Source organism: Hesperophylax consimilis, chromosome 5 (genome assembly GCF_061612785.1).
Source record: "Hesperophylax consimilis isolate HC1 chromosome 5, BYU_Hcon_1.0, whole genome shotgun sequence".
NCBI lineage: Eukaryota > Metazoa > Arthropoda > Insecta > Trichoptera > Limnephilidae > Hesperophylax > Hesperophylax consimilis.
In genome coordinates, this window is record NC_142840.1 from 32424522 (window position 1) to 32447980 (window position 23459).

The window sequence follows — 23459 nt, forward strand, 5'->3', positions numbered from 1 at the left end:
AAAAAATTACACATAGTTACCAAAATGAATACTTTGATGTTAAGTGCTTAGAAAACAATATTACGTTCGATGCCCCCAGTAGCTCGAGATCGCTTTGCGTGTTCCTATAAATATCTAAATTAGCTAATATGATTAACATATATGATGCCCGGGAGTAAAATTCACATACTTCGGGAGGCGATTCTACTTGATGATAGAATAAAAAAGTTTTATCACTTTTTTCGAAATTCTGTAGTTTTTCCCCATACAAAAATATTTTTCCATTGAAGAATATTATTTTCTCCATACAAACAATTCAACTTTTGTACCTGAAAACCACCTCAAAATGTAGAAATTTTCAAAAAAGGTGCTTATCCTTTGAACTTGTACTATCATGTAAAATCACTCCTTAAGTTTGTTCACTTTACCCCCGGACATCCTGTATCATTTTATTTTGTACGGAAAAACGCTCCCGTGTAAGAAAATTTTTGCACATTTAGTCAAAATAAATGTGGTCCGAAATTAATATTAGTATATAAAATGATTACATCACCTTTGTTAACGCTCAAATCTGGAAAAAAACTCTAGCTCATCAACTATTGCCTCGCATAAAAATAATCAATCGGGTTCGAGCCCGGCGTGCGCAAATAAATTTTATTTGATTGATTTGTGTTATTTCACAATTGATTAATTAAAATAATATATAGTATATTTGCGGCACGTTCCAGAGTGGAAGATACTACCAGTATCGCCCTGGTGTAAGACCACCATTCAGAATTGAAACGTTGCTCCAAATGGCTTTAGCCGTGTTTAGTGACTAGATCTGAATAGCCAGGTACTTCCCCACCTTCCTCTTTCCCTTCCCCACTTACCTTCAGCCTCACAACATCCCTCAATTGGGGATGCCATAGTCTCACTGGCTCCAGACGGGAGCAGTTGGGACTCTTGTGAGGTATTCACTATAAAAAAAAAAAAAAATCAGTTGTTATTGGATTGTTAAAATTCATCTTTTCATATTTTCATAGATAAGTATTACAGCTCTTGTTCTTGATTCGAGTGCGTTCTGTACATAGGGACATTGCTATCCTATACAAGTGCTATTTTGAAATAAAAATCGAGAATTTCGGTAATGAATTTTTCGATTGTTCCCATGATTCAAGCCTGTGACAGACAACGCTTATGAGCGCGCTATATTTTCGTGGCTTGGCCCATTTCAGCATATCGCTTGCCATACATACCAATTTGTAGTGTATGGCAAGCGATATGCTGAAATAGGCCAAACCATGATGTACAAAAGTTTAAGCAAAATAACGAGATCGAGGAAGATTTTATTTTTCCCAGTTGTCTATGATTTACCTACCTACTGGAAATTTCGACAGTAGGTTGGATTTGTTACAGATTGGTACGATCAGGGGCATTTAACTAAGCTTTGGCCTCGAAACTCATTTAAAACCGCCACGCCCACCTCAAAATTCTTATAGAAAACGAATAATATGGCTAAAAGCTCAGATCTCATTGGTGAGAACAGAAGGATTGGTTTGATCTCTCGCTCTCTACCATAATGACTCGTGTAACAGAAAGAGATGACGGAATTTTGACGTTTCACAGTTTCAAATCATTCAAACAAAATGACAGTGGTTTATTTATACACGCGGGTTGTCATTTTCTGCCGAAATACTATCATTTCCGTCGAAAATATTGCGTGTTAAAGTTGTTCGTGATAAAAATACAATATAAGCCAGTATAGTGTTAGCGAGTTACAAACATATTATATTCAACCTACCTACGTAACTTCAAGTTTAAAGTGAATTAACAGTTTTAGGTTATTCGTTCGGTTTTTTGAACAATGCTTCATACTTGACATTATGTCTTCCTCCACAACGTATAAATGTTATTTATTATATCGATAAACTTATTCATGTTATTGATTAGTGTTATCCTGTATTATCTTATTGTTTTGGTGAAATTAAAGATTTTTAAACATATGTAACCATGAGTTCATGAGGCTGAAAAATGTCGGAATTTTTCGTCGTACTGTCGATGTTTTGGAAATTTTCTTCAGTGTTTTTGCAAATTTCTTGTCATTTTGGGTTTCTACTTCTCAGATTAACAAGTTTCATCTTAAGGAAATGCACTGTAAAAGTTTATTTTCTTAGTCAGATGAACCTTGCCCTTGGAAAACATTTCGACATTTTTCTGCTTCAAGGACATTTTTATTTTTATAATGGTTTTTTTGGGCTAGTGAATGAATAGAGTAGGCTGAGAGCAATTATGTTGTCTATGGTCGCATCTTTTTTTAAATGGCCTTGAGTTTCCTCTACCTTGTCTACTGCTCTGCTCCGCACGGTAGGTACTGCTTGTATATCTGTGGTTAAGTACTGTATAATTCTGTTGGATACAAAAAGCCGGAAGATATCGATCTAGAGAGTGGTATATTTATGGGTACGATCTATGGTAGTGCAGTATACGGCTGTTCTAGAAACTTCCTTTTAAGGACTTCCATTCGCCGGTAAACCGATTGCAACTGTTCCGATCATTCCGAATTTCGGTTTTTATCTGTCTCGAACGTCTCTTTGTTTAGTGTCTTTAGAAAAAAGTTTTTCACAATGGCTGCAATGTCCGTCATTGGAATTGATTTCGGCAACGAATCGTGCTATGTTGCCGTCGCCAAAGCTGGAGGAATTGAAACAATTGCCAATGACTACAGTTTGCGCGGAACCCCGTGAGTACATGTGTTTTTACTATATTTCACATTCTGCCGTCTTTCCATGTTTTTCGCCCCGTTTCCACGCTATGTTTTCCCGGTGCAATGTCAGATGTACCCTCGTGTCGTAAAAATTTTCACGCAGCCTTCAAATCATGGTGGGTTTCTTTTGAGGCATATATGACAGCAAAAATTAAAATGAACACTCCTGATCTAATTTGTTGGAAATTCCATAAACATCGAATACAGTGGACGTTAGCTGATTCCATGTTTCCAGGAGTTCCAGAGTCCAACAAAATCTTCTTTCAGTTTCTTTTTATTACATGGTGGATAATAAAGGTTTATTTTTATTTGGCCCGTGCTTCGTTACAATAATGTACGGAAAATAAACAATTCATCGAAACATCTTTGGGTTTCATCAGAGATAATTATCCAGATCACACCATCACTTTTTTTTTACACCTCAAAATATTGATTCTTTTGGGGAGGATATATTTCACACATTTATTGTAGCCGCCTTAACTACCTGATTATTTGTCTATAAATGACCATCAACTTTTAACCATGGGTAGAAATTATGCCTATTTGCAGTTTTACACCCAAAAATTGACATATTTAGTCGCCGATTCTACTAGCAAGAGAAACACTAAATCGGAATTGCTTCACTAGGTTAAATAAGTCACCAGTTTATTGGCAACATTGAAAAGTTTCATGAATGTGACACCAAATATTAATTTGATACATTGTTTGTTTCTCTTCCAATGAAATTTTGCGCAAATACAGCTGTTGCTTGTAGAAAACAAAAAAAACATGTCAATAGCACCCCACCAACCCCCCAAATTAAGTTTTTAGCAGTCAAAAGGGCAAACGAAATGAATTGTGACCGTAACAATATTATAATGTTCAACTATTCTAGCCCATGCCTCACACGCTTCTCGAAGTTTGGATGAAGCTTACGGTGCTCAGCAAGGAGTGAAGCATTAAAGCTGTCTATTTTACTATAGGCAAACCATAATTTATTTTTTCGAATATTCCAGAATGTTCTGGAATGTTGTGGAATGCTCTCGAATACTCTCGAATGTTCTGGACAGTTCTAGAAAGAGACACTTTCGGCCCTTCTATCTTCAAAAGCAAGCCCTTCAGGTAAAAACGGGAACCTTCTTCATAGATGGGGAATAGGAGGCTACCACATCATATAACTCTTGATCGTACCGGGACTCATTTCTGAGTTTTAGCGGCACACACATTGTACACTTACTTTTACAATATATATTGATTTGGATTAACTTATTTAAGTTTTTACACGTCATTGTAATATTTAATTATTGACATTTATTAATATGAACAATTCTCAATTAAAATAAGAAAAGGAAGAGGATAAGGAAATACATGCTCGCAACTGAGACTTGACTGAACTCATAACCTCTAGTCTATCAGAGACTAGCGTCTACCAATTGTGAATTTATTTTGTTTAATTTTTTTTAGATCATGCGTGGCCTTCTCACAAAAAACACGAGTCCTCGGTGTGGCAGCCAGAAACCAGATGGTCACCAACATGAAGAACACGGTGACTGGTTTCAAGCGACTCCTTGGCAGGAAGTTCGACGATCCCCATGTTCAGGCAGAGCTGGCACACTTCTCCTTCCGCACTGAGAAGTGCAGCGACGGTGGCGTGGGAGTGAAGGTCAACTACATGGACCGCGACGAGGTCTTTACGCCCGAGCAGCTGACGGCTATGCTGTTCACAAAGCTCAAGGAGACCTCGGCGGCCGCCCTGCAGACGCAGGTCAATGACTGCGTCATCTCCGTCCCTTCTTATTTCACCAACACTGAACGGAAAGCACTTCTCGATGCTGCTGCCATTTCAGGTAATTTTCCTGTGACCAATTTAAAAAAAAAAGCATTTTTTTTATATGTTTCTTTATTCAGCGTACAAATTGTTACAGGTAATTTTGGAACAGTTCCATGACAAAACAACATTGAAGTTAAAGAAGAACTAATCTTATAATTTTCTCTTTTGTCACTGTTTTGTTTTATCCGGTTACTGTTTGGAACTTAAGATGACCAGTCTAGGCACAAGCTCTCATTGTGGTGGTACAATTGTTCGTCTTTTAGTTTTCCAACACGTTTTCATTTGTGACCAATTTATCATTATCGTGAAATTATTTTAGAGTTACTTTGATATTGTTATGGTATGCCACGAGCGATGGGATATTTATAAAATAAATGCCTTCAACGATGGAGATTTCCTGGCATTCAATTTTGGATTCAGCAGCGCTCATTAAAAAAAATCATACCTCCAAATATTAATAAGGAAATGTAATCTGCTTACTGTGATTATTTCGTATTTGTAGGTTTGGTAATTGTAGAAATTAAAAATGAATTTGAAAAAAATTTCTACCTGAATTTAGGCAGCAATCGCTCAAGGTTGGAGCGATGAGACATAAATATGGGTGGCTATCGTTTGACTAGAAAATATGTACAATACAAATGTATTGATATCAATATACCTTTGGCCACTTTTTAAAATCTCTAATTATGTAATAGTTATCCAGCTTGATAAAGATAATTATGCCCAGTATCTTTCCATTTGGGAGTGTCTCATTCACAACGATTCCCAGCAGTGGTGCTCATATAAAAATTTGGTATGAATGCAGCTTACTTTTAAGATAAATACGACTTGAAGACAAGTTGCAAAAATTATCTCAGTTTTCCACTCTAAGAAATTAATAATCAACTATGTGTGCTATTTCTCCGTTAAATATTAACTCTTAGGTAATAATAAATTATGCTTTATGGATAGTAGTAATTTAGAACGGCTGAACAAAGAGACAAGTGTAAGGAGAATATATAATGACGAATTGGATGATAGAAGAAGTTCGGGATGCCCGAGGAAGTCATGACACGATCATGTCGGGCCTTGACAGGAATCAGAATTATAGAAGAGTATGTATGAATGTAAATAAAGCAAGGACTTTGGGCCAAGTCAGTCGAGAGTTGTGTGGCGGTCTGTCCTCTCTGCCTTCTCCTGTGAAAATCAATACTTAGATTGCTTAAATAGTTAGTTTGCCTTTAAGTGCTATGTCTAAAGTATGTGGGTTCTTTGCCCTTGAATTTGCAGGATTGAACGTCCTGCGGCTGATGAATGAGACCACAGCCACATCGCTGGCATACGGCATCTATAAGCAGGACCTGCCTGCGCCGGAGGAAAAGGCTCGCAACGTGGTGTTTGTGGACATGGGCCACACCTCCATGCAAGTGTGGGCATGCGCCTTCCACCGCGGCAAGTTGCGGATCCTCGCCACTGCCTCCGACACAGAGCTCGGCGGCCGCGACATTGACCGCGCGTTGGCCGGCTACTTCTGCCAGGACTTCCAAACGCGCTATAAGATGGACACCCGAAGCAATCCCAGGTTCTTAAATATGACTTTTTATTTTGTGTATTCATTCAGATTTAACTAAAGCCTCGGTCACACTGGGCGATTTTGTCATTGCTATGTTTCCGCTGTGAATTGTTGGCACTTCTTGTAGCCGCCACAAGGAGCTACTGGAACTGTGAGTAGCAGCGGGTGAAATCTCCTACAGTCTATATTGATAACAGCTTGCCAAAGCGACTAGCGATCAGCAATTTGATTTTGTCAGAAGAGGCCCACAGAAGCGCTGTGTAGCGGTGACTTGGTCACATGCCCGGCGACTAGGTCATGTGTCTGGCAATTAGGTCATATGTCTGGCAGTAAGGTCATAAGTCTGGCGACTAGGTCACGTAACCACCAAATTTGTGCATTCGATTCACCGCCACGTTTGTTAGGTGCTAGTTGAGTCACTCGCAGTGAGTACCTTGTCGCACAAAGCAATTCTGCCTCTATTATTAAAATCGCTTCCTGTAACCGAGCCCTATTTGCTTCTTGATATTTTTCAGACACTATAAATAGCTTTCTTCATTCACCAGATGTATTATCTTCTAAATAGCTTGCTATGTGTATTAAAATCTCCTGGGACTTAAATTAAGGTCTGTTCTGAAGGCTACTCTGGAACAATTAGAATTTATCCCACGTTATTTATTAGTATGTACATACCAGGAAGGAATCTAAATTGCCGATCACCCAACTTCAAATTGAAGAAGGCTCTCGATGATAATCATGGCATCTCTGTCTTACGCCACTTACATTGATCACTATTCATTGATAGAATTCGGTAGAATCGTTAATTATAATGGAATTAATTTATTTGTCATTTTAACAATGATTAATTCTCAATTTCTAGGGCTTACTTGAGGTTACTGCAAGAGGTAGAGAAGATAAAGAAACAGATGTCAGCCAACAGCACCAAACTGCCGCTCAACATTGAATGCTTCATTGATGAGAAGGATGTCACCGGAGAGATGCAGCGCTGCCTCATGGAGACCTTGTGCGCCGACTTGTTCCAGAAGGTGGAGAGAGTCTTCCGCAGCTGCCTCCAGCAATCAAGTTTGTACCTTCATACATACACCCATTGCATCAAAAAGTTGCCTGCAGGCTTCCCTCTGCTGCGCTACTTCAGACCTAATACCTCTATCCATAGTTTATTATTTGCAATATATTCACGAGGGTCCATCTCTGAAGGCACTTGAAGACCACTTCATATTATATTGACAAGTATTTCATCATCAGCAGCTCAAAGGAGCAAGTTTGTTGGTAACTTAGTCCAGTTTTCTCAAATTTCGTTACTAACTGCCATACCCCAAAAAGATAATGAAGTACATATTTATTTATTTATTAATTTAAACGCCGTGATGGGCTTTTACATTATACATATTTTACATAATTTACTGCATAATACAGTGACAACAGAAGGTTTTTATTTTTAAAACATCAACACAAAAATAACAAATTTTTTTAAGTTTACAACATATCTACGAGAAAACAACAAATATACGCAATCGCTCTTTTAATATGCTACATAAAAATGTCATTCAGGTATCTCTTGAACACAGGCAAACTTATATTAAATATGTCGATATTTGAGGTGAATTTGTTTCCAAGTGTGTGAAAGCTAGAAATAGGTGCATGTATGTGATAGAATATATATATATAATTAATCATATTGTATTTAAATTAACCCATGGACTTTGATCAACTATTATAGCAGTTTATGGAAAATGTGCTTGTATAATTGTGTACAATACTGCTAAGATTTAGACAGGATTTACAATTGTTATTCTCCTGGAAAAAGCCAATTTTAGCAAATGTTAAAATTTTCATTTTATTGGAGAATGTTCTTTTTATTTCGTATAAAATTAGTCCTTTTGCTTGTGGCTTTGGTATAGTTTTCGAAATATTGGCTATTTTTAATGGTTTGATTTGTCAACATTAATTTGTAATATTTTTCATTCTGAAATAATTGTTGGTGATTTATATAATGATAATTGAATAATGTAATGTATTTTCTTTAACAGAACTGCGATCAGATGATGTTCATTCTGTTGAAATTTGCGGAGGTTCATCTCGTATTCCAGCCATTAAGGGTTTAATAGAAAACGTCTTTGGAAAATCTCCATCTACAACACTAAACCAAGTGAGTTGCTTTTGATTAAAACTAATCATTTCTTCATTCATTCATTCTACTTGCTTCTTTAGCTAATGTTTCGGACAGCTTTACAGTGTCCATCAGAAGGAGGTAGTGAAACACGGCATAATACCACGAAAATAAATCACGACAATAGTTATGGCAGTATTTTTAAATAAAATATGCTAGGTTCGCCTAGTAAGAAAACACACAAATCAAAACTTTATTTAAAAATAAAATGATTGATTTATCTCCAATAAAAAATATACATTGAACTATTTCATAACATACTAAAAATTGTGCCTACTGTGTATATATGTATAATACGCCTTTTGGTCAAACTGTAACTTTATTAATTAATTACTTAAAATTATTATTGCTTCGCCTCCACCTTCTATATTCACTCATGAATTGTATAATTAAAAAAAAAAAAAAAAAAAATACTGATTTTATTTTATCTGGCATTTTCAAAATATTGTATTAGCTAAAACCTAGTTAACAACCACTATGTAAATTGCCATTTCAACACAGGCGTTCCACACCTAGTGAGATGGGCAATACGTCACTATTGTAACTAAATGTAATATTAAAATAAAATAAATAAATAAAAATAAAATCTATTAGACACACCTAAATGATATAAAGTTAACAAATCAGGCCAATCAATCGATTGGTCAGCAAGATTATGAAAATGATTGTTATTAATATTATTATATAATATTCTTTGCTAATTTATCACATTTTTGTAAGAAATCATGATTAATCATCACATGAAAAATATGTTTACGGACTAAATTTTAAGTTTATAATGAACTATTTGAATCCCGGCTTGCCTGGGCTTTATGCAGAGTTTTTTGAAATCAGACAGGAATTTTCTTATTATTTTTAATGTCAAGTGTGCAAAATTTCACCAATCTCGGAATAATATTCTAGATTTGTATAAAAAAGCAAAGCCAGGCTGCCTGCCTGCCCTCCCGCCCGCCTAACTGGAAACTCTTTTTGTAAATGGATAGAACATTCTTTCTTCAGCCTTTTGAGTGAATATTATTATAAGGTCATAAAGACCATGTTGAAGGGTTACATTGAACCTGGCTTCCAATGGAAGCATACAACAAGCAGTTTTGTAAAGTTTAAAGGTTTTAAAAATCTCACTAGATGTGATTTACATTCTGGCAAAATGATGTCACTTATAATGTAATGTATTTTTCAGGATGAAGCCGTAGCACGGGGGGCGGCCCTGCAGTGCGCAATCCTGTCGCCAGCTGTGCGCGTCAGGGACTTCTCTGTCACAGATGTGCAGCCCTATGCCGTGAGGCTCTGCTGGGATGCTGACACCCGAGAGGATGGAGAAATGGAGGTTAGTTTTCTTCAATGAATTAATCGAAACACTTATTTATGTACATGTACAACCAGTTTTGTACACAACTGAAACTTCTTATAGGTACGTACAAATAGAGGAGTTTTCTTTCCCTTACATATTCTCTAATGTATAATGTGGCATGTAAGGTCAGAACAGTGAAAAACTGTGGCGTTTGTATGGTTACATTAGCCCTAAACCAGCTTTATGGCCGGTTTTACTGTACCAATGTTGAACCTTCGTTTAAAAACCTAATTAGTAAGACGTTCCGTCTCTGCCGCTGATTCTTGTGCATCTGGTATTATTTCATTATTATTATGGCTTATTTCTGCAAACATTTCGAGTTTAGTTTGAATCTAGTTACTGTCAACTGTTGAATTTAACCTGAAGTAGTGTTTCCCAAATTAATTTAAACCGTGCCCCCCATTATCAGTCATATTGCTGGCCACTTCTGTTTTGAACTTAGTACATACTTACATATAATTTTTAATTTGTCTGATACAGTGTACAGTAGAACCTCGTTAATTCGAAATCCAGCGGACATCAAAAATCAAATTTCGAATTAACGAATTCCCACGTAATTCGAAATTTTATGAAAAAAAAAAAAAAAAAAATAGGCCGAAAATCGATTTTCTCGGCCGCCTCTTCAAATCCGGGTGGTATTTTAGTTGTAAATTCGTATTAATACCAATTATTTCTTTATTTTCGCGGTCGATTACCGTAGCGGCCGGCCCTGTAAATTCAGATATTCGCGATAAATTCGTAAAAATGCTATATATTTACGCGTAAATCGAGATTTCGCTGCCGATTTCGGTCGCGGCGTATCCTTTAAATTAAGATATTCGTAAAAATACGATATATTTCCGCGTAAATCGAGATTTCGCGGTATTTTTCTGTCGCGGCCAGCCCTTTATTTCAAATATCTGAATTTGAATTCGTAAAAATACGATATATATTTCCGCGTAAAACGAGGATTCGCGGCCGTATTCTGTCGCGGCCGGCTCTTCAAATTCAGATATTCGAAAAAAAATTCATAAAAATGCTATATATTTACGCGTAAATCGAGATTTCGCTGCCGATTTCGGTCGCGGCCTACCCTTTAAATTGAGATATTCGTAAAAATACGATATATTTCCGCGTAAATCGATATTTCGCGGTAATTTTCTGTCGCGGCCGGCCCTTTATTTCAAATATCTGAATTTGAATTCGTAAAAATACGATATATTTCCGCTTAAAACGAGGATTCGCGGCCGTATTCTGTCGCGGCCGGCTCTTCAAATTCAGATATTCGAAAAAAAAATCATAAAAATGCTATATATTTACGCGTAAATCGAGATTTCGCTGCCGATTTCGGTCGCGGCCTACCCTTTAAATTGAGATATTCGTAAAAATACGATATATTTCCGCGTAAATCGATATTTCGCGGTAATTTTCTGTCGCGGCCGGCCCTTTATTTCAAATATCTGAATTTGAATTCGTAAAAATACGATATATTTCCGCTTAAAACGAGAATTCGCGGCCGCATTCCGTCGCGGCCGGCTCTTCAAATTCAGATATTCAAAATAAATTCGTAAAAATATGATATATTTCCGCATAAATCGAATTTTGTCGGCATTTTTTCGTCGCGGCCGGCCTTTTATGTTCAGATATTTGAAGTAAATTCGTAAAAATATGTCATATTTCAGCATGGATCGAAATTTTTCGGCCGATTTCCGTCGCGCCGTATTTTTTCAACGCGGATATTCGAAGTAAAGTTAGTAAAAATACGATATATTTACGCGTAAATCGAAATTACGCGGCCGAGTTTTGTCGCGGCTGACCCTTTAAATGCAGATATTTGGCGTAAACTCGTAAAACTACGACACATATCCGCGTAAAATGTATTTTCTCGGCCCTTTAAACTCGGATATTCGAAATAAATTTGAAAAAATTCAACATTCCAGTGTAAATCGATTCAGATTTACAAAATAATAATACTAATTAGGACGATTTATAACCACGTAAAAATACATTTTTCGGCGTTTTACCGCCACGGCTGACTTTTAGATTCAGATTCATGAAATATTATGATTTATTTTCGCAAAAATCAGATTTTTTCGAATTACACTAACAAATTTTCGTGTGCGGACAAAAATAAATTTCGAATTACGAATTAACGAATTTCGAATTAAAAAAAATTTTGTATGAAAAAATTTTTCAGCGGAAATTTTTTTTGCGAAAATTTCGAATTACGCGTTTTTTCGAATTATCGGGGTTCGAATTAACGGGGTTCTACTGTAGTAATAAAATGCCTATACACAATACTATTTTCTTATATTAAAGGTGTTCCCAGTCAACCAACCTGCTCCCTTCTCCAAGCTCTTGACATTCTACCGCAAAGAGCCATTCTGCATCAGTGCCTATTACACGGACCAAGTCCCATTCCCGGATAAACTTATTGGTGAGTACAATAGCCATACTAAATAATCTGACATTTGGGATAGTTGGTGTCTGATGAATTGAAATCCTGTACTGGGTACTGACTTACTTCTCTTTGGTGTTCTCGTTTGTATTTGGTGTTCTTGTTTAATCGGTTGTCTACTCTATACTCACCAAACTTTCCGGGAGCCTGAGAATATAGTTGACACTCTCACTGTTACTCGCGCTGTCTTCCCCGCGTTTCGGAAGAATGTAAGACATTCATTGCATTGGAGTGAGTGGTACTCTGCACAGCCAATAATAATTAGAGCAGTAACTGTGTTATAAAAGATTTTGAAATGAACATATTAAATATTCTGTTCTGTTCCTACATGTTTGTTTAATTCTGAATTGCAGGCAAGTGGATGATAAACGATATAGTGCCGACCCCTGAGGGCACGTCGCAGAAGCTAAAGATCAAGGTGCGCGTGAACTTGCATGGAATCGTGGCGGTGGCCAGCGCTAGCCTGATAGAGAAGAAGGAGGTGGCGGAGGGGGCCACAGGACTGGAAGGGGAGACAGAGGAGGGGACTGCCGAGGGGGCGGAGCAGAACGGGGCCGCCGAGCCCGGGACCGAGGTGAGCAACCCAGCTTCACCTGACAAACAACAATCGTGGACACGGAAAATTTCCCAATGGTTCTCATCGGTACGTCCCACACTTATCCGTCAGTGACCGCTACGCCCGCCAGACATACACACACTTTTATTCCCCTATTGTTTGTCTTTTTGTTTCGTTACTTTCCTCTGGACCCGTCATTATTTAACCCTGTCGCTTAGTTTTCTGTTGCTGCATGTTCTTTAAGGTCTGCGGAAACGCTAACTCACTGTGATGATGAAATTATTTGTAGCCACGGCACTAAATGATTGTACGTAAGACCAAACTATTTGTTTTTATATTGACGCGAATGGTCTTTAGAAGTAAAAAGCTAAAAATCATCCCTCAACACAGCGCATTTAAACTTAAAAAATGCGCTATGATGATGAGATCATTTCTAGTCATAGGACACAAAAAAGACCATACCTATAAGTACCTTAAACACTTTACGAAAGCAATTGGTCTTTAGTTCTGTAAGTGGCTACAAATCATCCATCGTCAAAGTGCGTTTTTAACGTTTGCGTTTACGTAGATCTTAGTCCTAGCTTCTGCACTGTTTATGTTCGATTATTCGCTATCCCCTATCAAACTACTGTACAACACTAATGTAATTCTAAAACTGTGCCTTATACAGAAATTGAGATTTTTTTACAAAAAATTATATTTATGTTGATAAAAATTTAGTGGCGTTAGAGGTTTTGATATGGGATATTAAAAAGAAAAAACAAAATTTATTATGCAAAACCAAATTCTTACAATTTGACAATGTTTCGAATTTCTTTTCTTAATGATGCATCCTATTTAGTTATACTTTTGTCACCAAGCTCAATTGTTTCAAACAAGTATTAGGTAATTTGCAAGAACAAATTGACCTTAGTGACAAAATACAAATTAGTGGGAATGAATCCTTATAAGAAAGCGCGGCGTAAAATTAGGCAAATTTTTGTTAAAAAGAGTTTGCATGTAGAATAAAACAGTGCTTTGCTTTTTAAATTAGACAGCCGTTAGTAATTTCTCAAAGATTCAAAATTATAAGAAGAATAATGTGTGTGTATGTTTGCGGGCAGAGTGGCACTGTCTCATTCTTAAAGATGTCAAGCTTTGTTCATGGTTTTAGGAAATGACCGATGTGGAAAAAAAGGATAAGAAAGGAAAGAAGCAGCTAGTGAAGACCATTGAGCTGCCCATCAAGGCCCACGTATCCGGACTCTCTCTAAATGAATTGAAAGCCTACTCTGAAAAAGAGGTATGTATCATTTTTAATCTATGTAATATTCTTTTGTAACTTAATTGCGCACACACTCCTACGAATAAAGAATGATTATTATCGTCGAGGATTTTTCAAGAACTCGTACTTAAAAATAATTGGCTAAGGGTAGCGAAGTCCTGTTTCAACTCAACCACTTTTCATTTAAATCTGTAAATTTGTTTGTGTTCCGGTCCGGTCAATCCTGTCAAAATGGTAGTCATGTTTGATAGTACCTTTTTATTCCGCCAGAGGGCGCTCATACTGTCAAATCTGAATAATCAACATTATGCGAAGTCTACTATTCACAGAAATATTAGTAAATACTTTTTCCATGGCAGCATCTATGTTTGCAATTATGTTCGGATGGAACTTTGCTCACGATTATTATGTATTATTGTTCTATTAGGTAGAATTATTATTTTCACGTGCATTCATATCATGTAGCTTGTAAAGATGGATACTAAAATATTGGAATGATGAAAATCCCTCTCTACGGATGACGAGTTGTTCCCTTCCCTGCTGAGAGAGATAGAGCAGCGCCTCTGGTTACGGATTAGTGAACGAAATGTCTTGCGCCAACATTGAATAATAATACAATGACAAAAAAAAATTTTAGCTGTTCACATCTGTACGAAATTCAATTGATCCTCTTTCTAAATATTTCTGTAACATAATTGTATATGTTTTCACAAAATGATTGTCCATATTTCTTAGGTTTTGATGGAAATAATTTAATGATTTGTTAAACGCTTATTCATTTAATTTTTAACTGATTTTCATAATGACTTGCTGGTTTTTTGCAAAATGTTTTTTTTTGTAAATTGTACAGTCTACTACCACTGTACCAGATAATGGGTTTATACATTTGTAAAAATGGTATTATAATCTACCTTAAGTAGTTTCCCAGAATAACTACTTAGAATCAGACAAATGTTTTTCTCTCCCGCTCTCATGTTATAAAAATATTTTAAAGAAATATGAAAATGAAGTTTTATTTACATTTTCCATAAAGCTAAATAAGTGTGTATCTCAATAAAAATTAAGAAAATACACAGTAAACTTAAACGAACTGCGCGTTAGGCGGGCGCATTGAAGAATTACGCACTACTAACTTTGTTATTATTTTAGAATGGCTGCATTTTACGAAACTAAAAGCAAGAACTCTTCTCATTGTTTATTTTGTTGCCAATCCAATAAGATTTATATAGGTATTTTAAACGTATTTATGTATTTTATTTATTTATGTTTAGTAAGCTACGAACATTTTTTACGGCTCGAAATCCCATGAAAAGAAAGCATGTTTTGAACGTGCCTATCGGCCAGTGGCGGCGTTCTATTTCGCGGGGACAAATTTTTAGTGGCCGATAGGTATGCACTTTGGGGACTCAAAGAGATTAGAAGTTCCCATTTAAGATGTTTGGTTTAATCGGTCCCTTGAAGACTAAATTTGAAAAATTGCCTAATTTTATCTAACGTTTTCCCCGTTTAGAAAGTTTTTTCCGGTCCCTTTTAACTAACTAACTTCTTAAGACAGTTAACTGTATTTCTAAATAGAAGTGTGAAAAGATAAAAAACTCCCACAGTAATGCTAGTAACGTGGCAGCAACGCAAAGGAATTTTTTTCATGGTAAGAGGGGAGGGTTAATATGTGACTGTAAAATGAATTTGTTGGTAGAGCACAATGCAAAACGCTGACCGAGAGGAGAAAGAGCGGGCTGACGCGCGCAATGCGCTGGAGGAGTATGTGTACGAGATCCGCAACCACATCGCTGAGGGCGGCGCGCTCTTCAACTTTGTGGCTTCCGCCCAGCGTACCACCTTCACCCACGTGCTGGATGACACCGTGGACTGGCTCTACGGCGATGGGGAAGATTGCAACAAACAAGTAAGTTTTCCAGAGTCAAAATGCTTGAAATGGTCTTAGACCTGATCGATGACTGAATCTGAATAGGCAGGTACTTCCCAACCTTCAGCCTTACACATAGTATGGAAAGTAAGGGAAACTATTTTATTTATTTTTGTTATTCAATATTCATAAATTAGAAGAGTTAGGATGGGTTGTTCATTCAGTTCATCAAATTTCACAGTTGATTTTTAAGTTCTGTGAAGGTTCTATCCAACTTCTGTTATTATTTCAGTTTTGTGAAATATCTGGCCAATAATGATATAATAACAGAATCACAAAACTTGTCAACTTCGAAATTTGATGAATTGTTCAAATTCTCTGAAAACACCCATCCCTAAATCTATGAGAAAAATCTTCAGTTACGATTCATTGTTTTCATTTTTCAGACATCTTATTATAAATTTTACAATCGTAATAATTCAATTTATAAACCTCAATTTTTTTCTTACTAAAACATTGAAAAAAATTAATCGAACAATATTTTGAAGTCCTTTGATGGCTAAATAATTTTTTTAAACTATTGCTCTTGATGGAAATGTGAGCTAAAAATAGTTGCATTGACCTAGAAATGACATGATGCATCCAAGTTTATAATTTTTTTCTCTTTCATTTTCATTTTCCAGAGAAGCTTTTGATTTGACATTAATGAATAATAATTATACTTTTATTTCAATGAAAATTTTTAAATTACAGATTTATCAAGAGAAGTTGTCGGAACTGCGTAATCAAGGAGAACCAATCAAAATGCGTCACTTCCAATGGGAGTGTCGACCAGCGGCTTTAGAAGAGTTTGCAATCGCCATCCAGCTCGCCCGGAAAGTTGTAGAACTATGCAAGTAAGTCACAAATACACCATATCTCTAAGAATGTTTTGTTTTGACCGTTACGCAACAAACACAGATAGCAGAGGGAGAAGTGTGATGTCAAACGCTTGGCAGGCTTGTTTAGTTTAGTAGCGATGGATCGTTTCGAAGGACTGCAGCTCACATTTTGTATGCTAATGTTTTATAAAAGCAACGATTTCTAAACTGTTGTTTGACATCTTTACAGGACACATTTTAATTTAACGGCCGTGAGAAATGTGCCATGTTCAAATTTAATCAAGCATTAGGTGCGCAAGTTTGGAGAGACCGGAAACGCAATGCCGGATAAATCAACTGGGCGCAAAAGGATATCAAGAACGAGCATGAACATCGACCGCATTTGCCAGTCTGTTTTGGACAATCCATATCAGTCACTACGATTGCGCGCAGCTTCTCTAAATTTAAACAAATCCACGGTTCATCGCATTGTTCTCAAAGATTTTCACTCTTCAGTTCTTTACCCCCTACAAAATTATTGTTGTGCAAGAGATCAAGCCCGATGATCCTACTAAATGAGTTGAATTCTGCAGGACAATGTCGTTTTAGGAGTTTCATTATATCTATTTGTTACAAAAAAGCTAATAAAACACTTATTATAATTATAATAACATATGGTTCACTGATGCATCCAATTTTCACATCAACGGACATGTGAATAAACAAAATTGTCGATATTGGGATTCCGATAATCCGCTGGAACTGCATCAGAAACCATATACACACGCCTAAGGTTATCATTTCATATCAAGTCAAGGAATTATCGGCCCGTACTACGATCGATATTGCCATATGATCTGCATTTTTTTGGCCCCAGAAATGTAAAATCAGATTGGCTACAAATTGCAGCACACTTTTCAAGCAAGATAAAGCCACATGACTCGGCAGCTGCTCTTCACAAAGAGTAAATAGTTGCCGATGAGTTCCGATTTAACGCCTGCAGACTTTCCTATGGGCTACTAATGAAGAAAAGTTTTCAACCCATTACCACTCAACTTAAATGTTTTACAGCAAAGAATTCTACAGCGAGTGATTAAAATGTGAAAATTTTAGTTCCAGGCTTAATGTAGTGTGAAGAATTTACAAATGGTTGTTTTTCATAAATAAAAATTTATAAACTGTTACAGTAGAACCTCGTTAATTTGAAATCCACGGGACATCAAACATCAAATTTCGAATTAACGAATTCCCACATTATTCGAAATTTAAAGACCTGAAGAAAAACTCGAAAATCGAGTTTCTCTTCAGGTTGTAAACTTTGCGGTAAATTCGTAATAATACACATATAGTATAGACAAAAATAAATTTCAAATTACGAATTAACCAATTTGGAAATAAAAAACCATTTTGTATGAAAAAAATTATCTGTGGATATTTTTTAGGCAAAAATTTCGATTATGCGGTTTTTTCAAATTACCGAGGTTCGAATTAACGGGGTTCTACAGTAATTAAAACGAGTATGAACCCATTATGGTGTTTTTTCATCATATTTTAGTATTGGAAACGAAAAACATTTCTAGATATCCTTTACATGAACAGTAACTAATATAACTTGCTTTTCATCATGCCAATCTCCATAGGGGTACACTGTAAGGATGGACTGGCACACATTTCATACATACTATTCCGTTATTCAGACTCTTGATATGCCCCTACTCAAGTACATGTACGATTCACTTGATTCTATGATACTTGGATTCATGTCTTATCCTAATTATTTACACAATTAACTCATCATGTCCAAACCATCTAAGCGCCCCTTTCTTAATCTCATTCTTACGAGTCTTCCATTATTTCTGAATCTCAGTTCAAGACTGCGAACATCATTGGTTTTAACAAAATTAATTTGTTGTTTTTTCTTTTTTTTTCTAGACAAGATGATCCTAAATTTGCTCATTTAACGGAAGAAGAAGTCAAGAAGTTAACGGAGAAGGTAGATAGCGAAGATTCCTGGTTGGAGAAGACCCGGCAGGCACTAAACTCTGTTCCCCACGACCAGAATCCTTCTGTCACGGTAGAAGCCATCAGGGAGCAACTGAAGGTATGTAACATAATTTTTCAGAAGTGTTTAATATTATTTGACAAATGCTTTTCTCACATCGATAGCGAGTCATATTGGCATCACATTCAACATGACTCGTGATTCGTCAGAAGTCAAATGTCAAATGTGAATACTGCACAAGAGTTCCAACTATTTTACCACTGTCCGGAACCTGTGGGACTATGTCATCCTCGATTGGGGTATATTGTGAGTCTCAAGGGAGTGGAGAAGGGTCACAGATGGGGCTCCGGAAGATTGTGAATTGCCTGGCGATTCAGATCTAGTCACCAAACATGGCTAAGATCATTTAAAGTTACATTTCGATACTGAATGGTGATCTTTTACCAGGGCGATATTGAGAGTATCTTCACTTGTAATTCTGGAACACAGGTCCAGTTGTTTCACAGAATTTGAAAAATTCATCAAATTTAGAAGTTAATGTTCAAGTTCTGTTCTGTGAAACATCAGGCCCATAATGGAAGAATAAAAGAACTTAAATAGAACTTTCAAGGAAATTGATTTTTAACTAAATTTTATGAATTGTTTAGGTTCTGTGAAACAATTGGCCCTATCTATGTATTATTTAAATGTGAAGTAGCACATATTAATACAGTAGAACCCCGTTAATTCGAACCCCGATAATTCGAAAAAACGCGTAATTCGAAATTTTCGCAAAAAAAAATTCCGCTGAAAAATTTTTTCATACAAAATTTTTTTTAATTCGAAATTCGTTAATTCGTAATTCGAAATTTATTTTTGTCCGCGCACGAAAATTTGTTCGTGTAATTCGAAAAAATTTGATTTTTGCGAAAATAAATCATAATATTTCGTAAATCTGAATCTAAAAGTCAGCCGTGGCGGTAAAACGCCGAAAAATGTATTTTTACGTGGTTATACATCGTCCTAATTAGTATTATTATTTTGTAAATCTCAATCGATTTACACTGGAAAGTCATATTTTTTCAAATTTATTTCGAATATCCGAGTTTAAAGGGCCGAGAAAATACATTTTACGCGGATATATGTCGTAGTTTTACGAGTTTACGCCAAATATCTGAATTTAAAGGGTCGGCCGCGACGAAACTCCGCCGCGTAATTTCGATTTACGCGTAAATATATCGTATTTCATCACCGCGACGGAAATCGGACGCGAAATTTCAATTTACGCGGAAATATATCGTATTTTTACTAACTTTACTTCGAATATCCGAGTTGAAAAAATACAGCGCGACGGAAATCGGCCGAAAAATTTCGATCCATGCCGAAATATGACATATTTTTACGAATTTACTTCAAATATCTGAACTTAAAAGGCCGGCCGCGACGAAAAACTGCCGACAAAATTCGATTTACGCGGAAATATATCATATTTTTACGAATTTATTTCGAATATCTGAATTTGAAGAGCCGGTCGCGACGGAATACGGCCGCGAATTCTCGTTTTACGCGGAAATATATCGTATTTTTACGAATTCAAATTCAGATATTTGAAATAAAGTGCCGGCCGCGACAGAAAATTACCGCGAAATCTCGATTTACGCGGAAATATATCGTATTTTTACGAATATCTCAATTTAAAGGGTAGGCCGCGACCGAAATCGGCAGCGAAATCTCGATTTACGCGTAAATATATAGCATTTTTATTAATTTATTTCGAATATCTGAATTTGAAGAGCCGGCCGCGACGGAATACGGCAGCGAATCCTCGTTTTACGCGGAAATATATCGTATTTTTACGAATATCTCAATTTAAAGGGTAAGCCGCGACCGAAATCCGCAGCAAAACCTCGATTTACGCGTAAATATATAGCATTTTTACGAATTTATTGCGAATATCTGAATTTAAAGGGCCGGCCGCTACGGTAATCGGCCGCGAAAATAAAGAAATAATTGGTATTAATACGAATTTACAACTAAAATACCACTCGGATTTGAAGAGGCGGCCGAGAAAATCGATTTTCGGAGTATTTTTTTTTTTTTTTTTCATAAAATTTCGAATTACGTGGGAATTCGTTAATTCGAAATTTGATTTTTGATGTCCGCTGGATTTCGAATTAACGAGGTTCTACTGTATATAGTTTTATATTAATTAATCAAAAATTATTTGCGCGCTCTGGGATTTGAACCTGTACCATTGAACCGTGTTGAATCATAGTCGAGGATCGTAACAGATAGCGTAGGTTGTTGCAAATATCTAAAAAATAATCTAGCACTAAAGCATTGGATCCAAATACAGATCTGTCGCTTTTGTTGCAATCTATGTAAATGTTTGTTTGTTCAAAATCTTATCACCGATTGCTTTGAAATCTTGACACAATTTTTGCATTAGAAACACATTTGTATTTATATACCTATATTATATTGATGTCTTCTGTTATGGTTAACTTTTTTTTAAAAACAGCGCCATCCGTTGTACATAAAAGCAACACACGCTATTGTTTCTCTATCTGACAGACTGAGCCCCTGTAACGCGTGGTGGGGTACAGCTAGTTCATAATAGATTTGAACAATAATGATCAAAACAGTAAGATTACATGACATTTTGCAGGCGTTTAACTCAGCGGTGAACCCAATAGCCAACAAGCCGCGTCCCAAGGAGAAGACGCCGCCCCCGCCTGCTGCAGAAGAGCCCCAGGCACCCACGCCCCCCGACAACCAGATGGACGTAGAATAATCTCCCTGTTCCATTAGGCCACAATAACTTTAGTTCTAACTTAACTTCAACTTACTAGGCTTTGTTTCGTTTGTATTACTTATCACATGCATACACATCCTCGCTCTAAATATGACTTGGTTCACATTACCAGATCAGCGTTTATGTTTCCCACCTCTGGAGTCACTTGAAATCTTTCAACATTGCTTTTCCCATCGATGATTCATGTCTTAATCGAATCTGAATTATTTCAGTTACTTAATTCTGTTTGGTTGTTGGATTTTCACAACAGGGAATCTCTTTGAATGAATATGCAAGATGTCAATAGAATCATCTGACATGAAGTATTAATCCCTGCTATAAATTCTCAATACTATCCATTTATTTTAGTATTCATAAGGATTTTATGAACAAATAATGTGGAATGTATTAATTAGGCATACAATTATATTGTATGTTACCTCCCTGGCTGGAAGCGCAATGTATTTTCCAGTTGATCTGACTGCCTTATGAATGCCCGTGTCATGTAATTGACATGTTCTTTGGGAGGGGTACCACACTACTTATCAATTTTATACTAAAAGTGCACTGATTGTTGCATTTTATGACCTGCAATTACAAGTTTTGCTTGCCTGTTCCTCTTATAGTATGCAAATTAATCACTTATAAGTACATCATATTTTTTTAATTAAAATTTGCGAATTATTTTTGTAATTTGTTTTAGCTGATACACTGTAGATTTTCCATCGTTATGTTTTACCATAATAAAATAGAATGAACTAATTTTGAGTGATAAAATAAATGCTTGTTTTATTTTTTATTTTTAAATACATACATTTATAAACATAATAAATGTAGTATGTAATACGTAATAAAAATTAATGAAATAGCTTAACTTTTTATTTATTGGTTCACCTCAATTTTACATTCATTACGTATTTGACGTCTCATACATAAATAATATGTAGTTTTTACCACTTATCATGTTATTCATCTGAGTGGAGAAATAAAATTGCACTGACCGAAGTTTTCAAATCAATTTTACATAAATATTTGAAGTAAGGCATTTATTTTTTCAGCTAGTTTTTTTACTAGTCCAACTGCAGCATAAATACTGCATATTGGAAGTAAATAATTAATAAATTAATTTATTATTTTAAAATTTATGTTTGTATACTTTACTTTCAGATTGATATAGCGTAAAACTGATTCTTAGTTTATTAAAAATGCAATGTTCCGTGATGGTAGAAATAATTTTGAGAGTTTGCTTATATTTTAAGTGCATTAACTTGTCCTCAACTGGTATTTCTTAATGTCCATCATGCTTAGCGATGCAATTAACACATAAATTGTAAAGAAAAGGGTGATTTGGGAAATTTGTTTTCAGTAATACATAGTTTTCGACATGAAAGTATTCAATGTACATAATCAGGCTTCGTACTAGAAAGCGTCTTGAAATAACACAGGCCGTGAGTTGGTTTATTTGTAATTGAGTGGATGAATATTCGACACAAGTTATTTATTTGAACACTTTTGGCTTTTGTTCAATAAAATATATATTACCTAATAATGATTGTTTTATTTTTTCTATGGAAACACTGGTTTTACCACATAACATAGTCCAGTGGTAACGCATTGGACTGCCATTCCGAAGGTCGCGGGTTCGAACCCGGCGTGCGCAAATAAATTTTATTTGATTAATTTGTGTTATTTCACAATTAATTAATTAAAATAATATATAGTATATTTGCGGCACGTTCCAGAGTGGAAGATACTACCAGTATCGCCCTGGTGTAAGACCACCATTCAGAATTGAAACGTTGCTCCAAATGGCTTTAGCCGTGTTTAGTGACTAGATCTGAATAGCCAGGTACTTCCCCACCTTCCTCTTTCCCTTCCCCACTTACCTTCAGCCTCACAACATCCCCCAATTGGGGATGCCATAGTCTCACTGGCTCCAGACGGGAGCAGTTGGGACTCTTGTGAGGTATTCACTATAAAAAAATAAAAAAAAATAACCTCGGGGATTCCATTTCAACTATGTTCATTCCACTTTCAACCTTCTACCAGCTCCATGCCTCACTGCTATACTTCAGGGTTGGTATCGAAACTC

At 36.1% G+C, this 23459-nt stretch overlaps 1 protein-coding gene across 3 annotated transcripts; it reads left to right on the plus strand.

Annotated features, from left to right (window-relative positions):
* The first annotated feature begins 2419 nt into the window (after positions 1–2419).
* On the plus strand, positions 2420–22916 carry Hsp110 (heat shock protein 70Cb). 3 transcript variants are annotated; one of them, XM_089631821.1, is made up of 13 exons: positions 2420–2701; positions 4169–4551; positions 5805–6096; positions 6947–7149; positions 8118–8236; positions 9438–9584; positions 11907–12024; positions 12399–12688; positions 13779–13883; positions 15562–15771; positions 16486–16628; positions 18525–18693; positions 21242–22916. In XM_089631821.1, the coding sequence occupies exons 1-13, from the start codon at positions 2586–2588 to the stop codon at positions 21365–21367; spliced, it is 2421 nt and encodes an 806-aa protein (XP_089487947.1). In that variant the 5' UTR covers positions 2420–2585; the 3' UTR covers positions 21368–22916. The 3 variants fall into 3 exon arrangements, with proteins under 3 accessions (XP_089487947.1, XP_089487948.1, XP_089487949.1); XM_089631822.1 differs by having other exon boundaries at positions 12399–12619; positions 13755–13883; XM_089631823.1 differs by lacking the exons at positions 18525–18693; positions 21242–22916 and having other exon boundaries at positions 12399–12619; positions 13755–13883; positions 16486–16632.
* Positions 22917–23459: the final 543 nt, after the last annotated feature.

Coding starts and splice junctions, on each gene's coding strand:
- Hsp110 (XM_089631821.1), top strand. CDS start 2,586: ATGGCTGCAATGTCCGTCATTGGAATTGATTTCGGCAACGAATCGTGC. Junction 13,884..15,561: donor AAGCCTACTCTGAAAAAGAG/GTATGTATCATT, acceptor ATTTGTTGGTAG/AGCACAATGCAAAACGCTGA. Junction 15,772..16,485: donor GGGAAGATTGCAACAAACAA/GTAAGTTTTCCA, acceptor TTTAAATTACAG/ATTTATCAAGAGAAGTTGTC.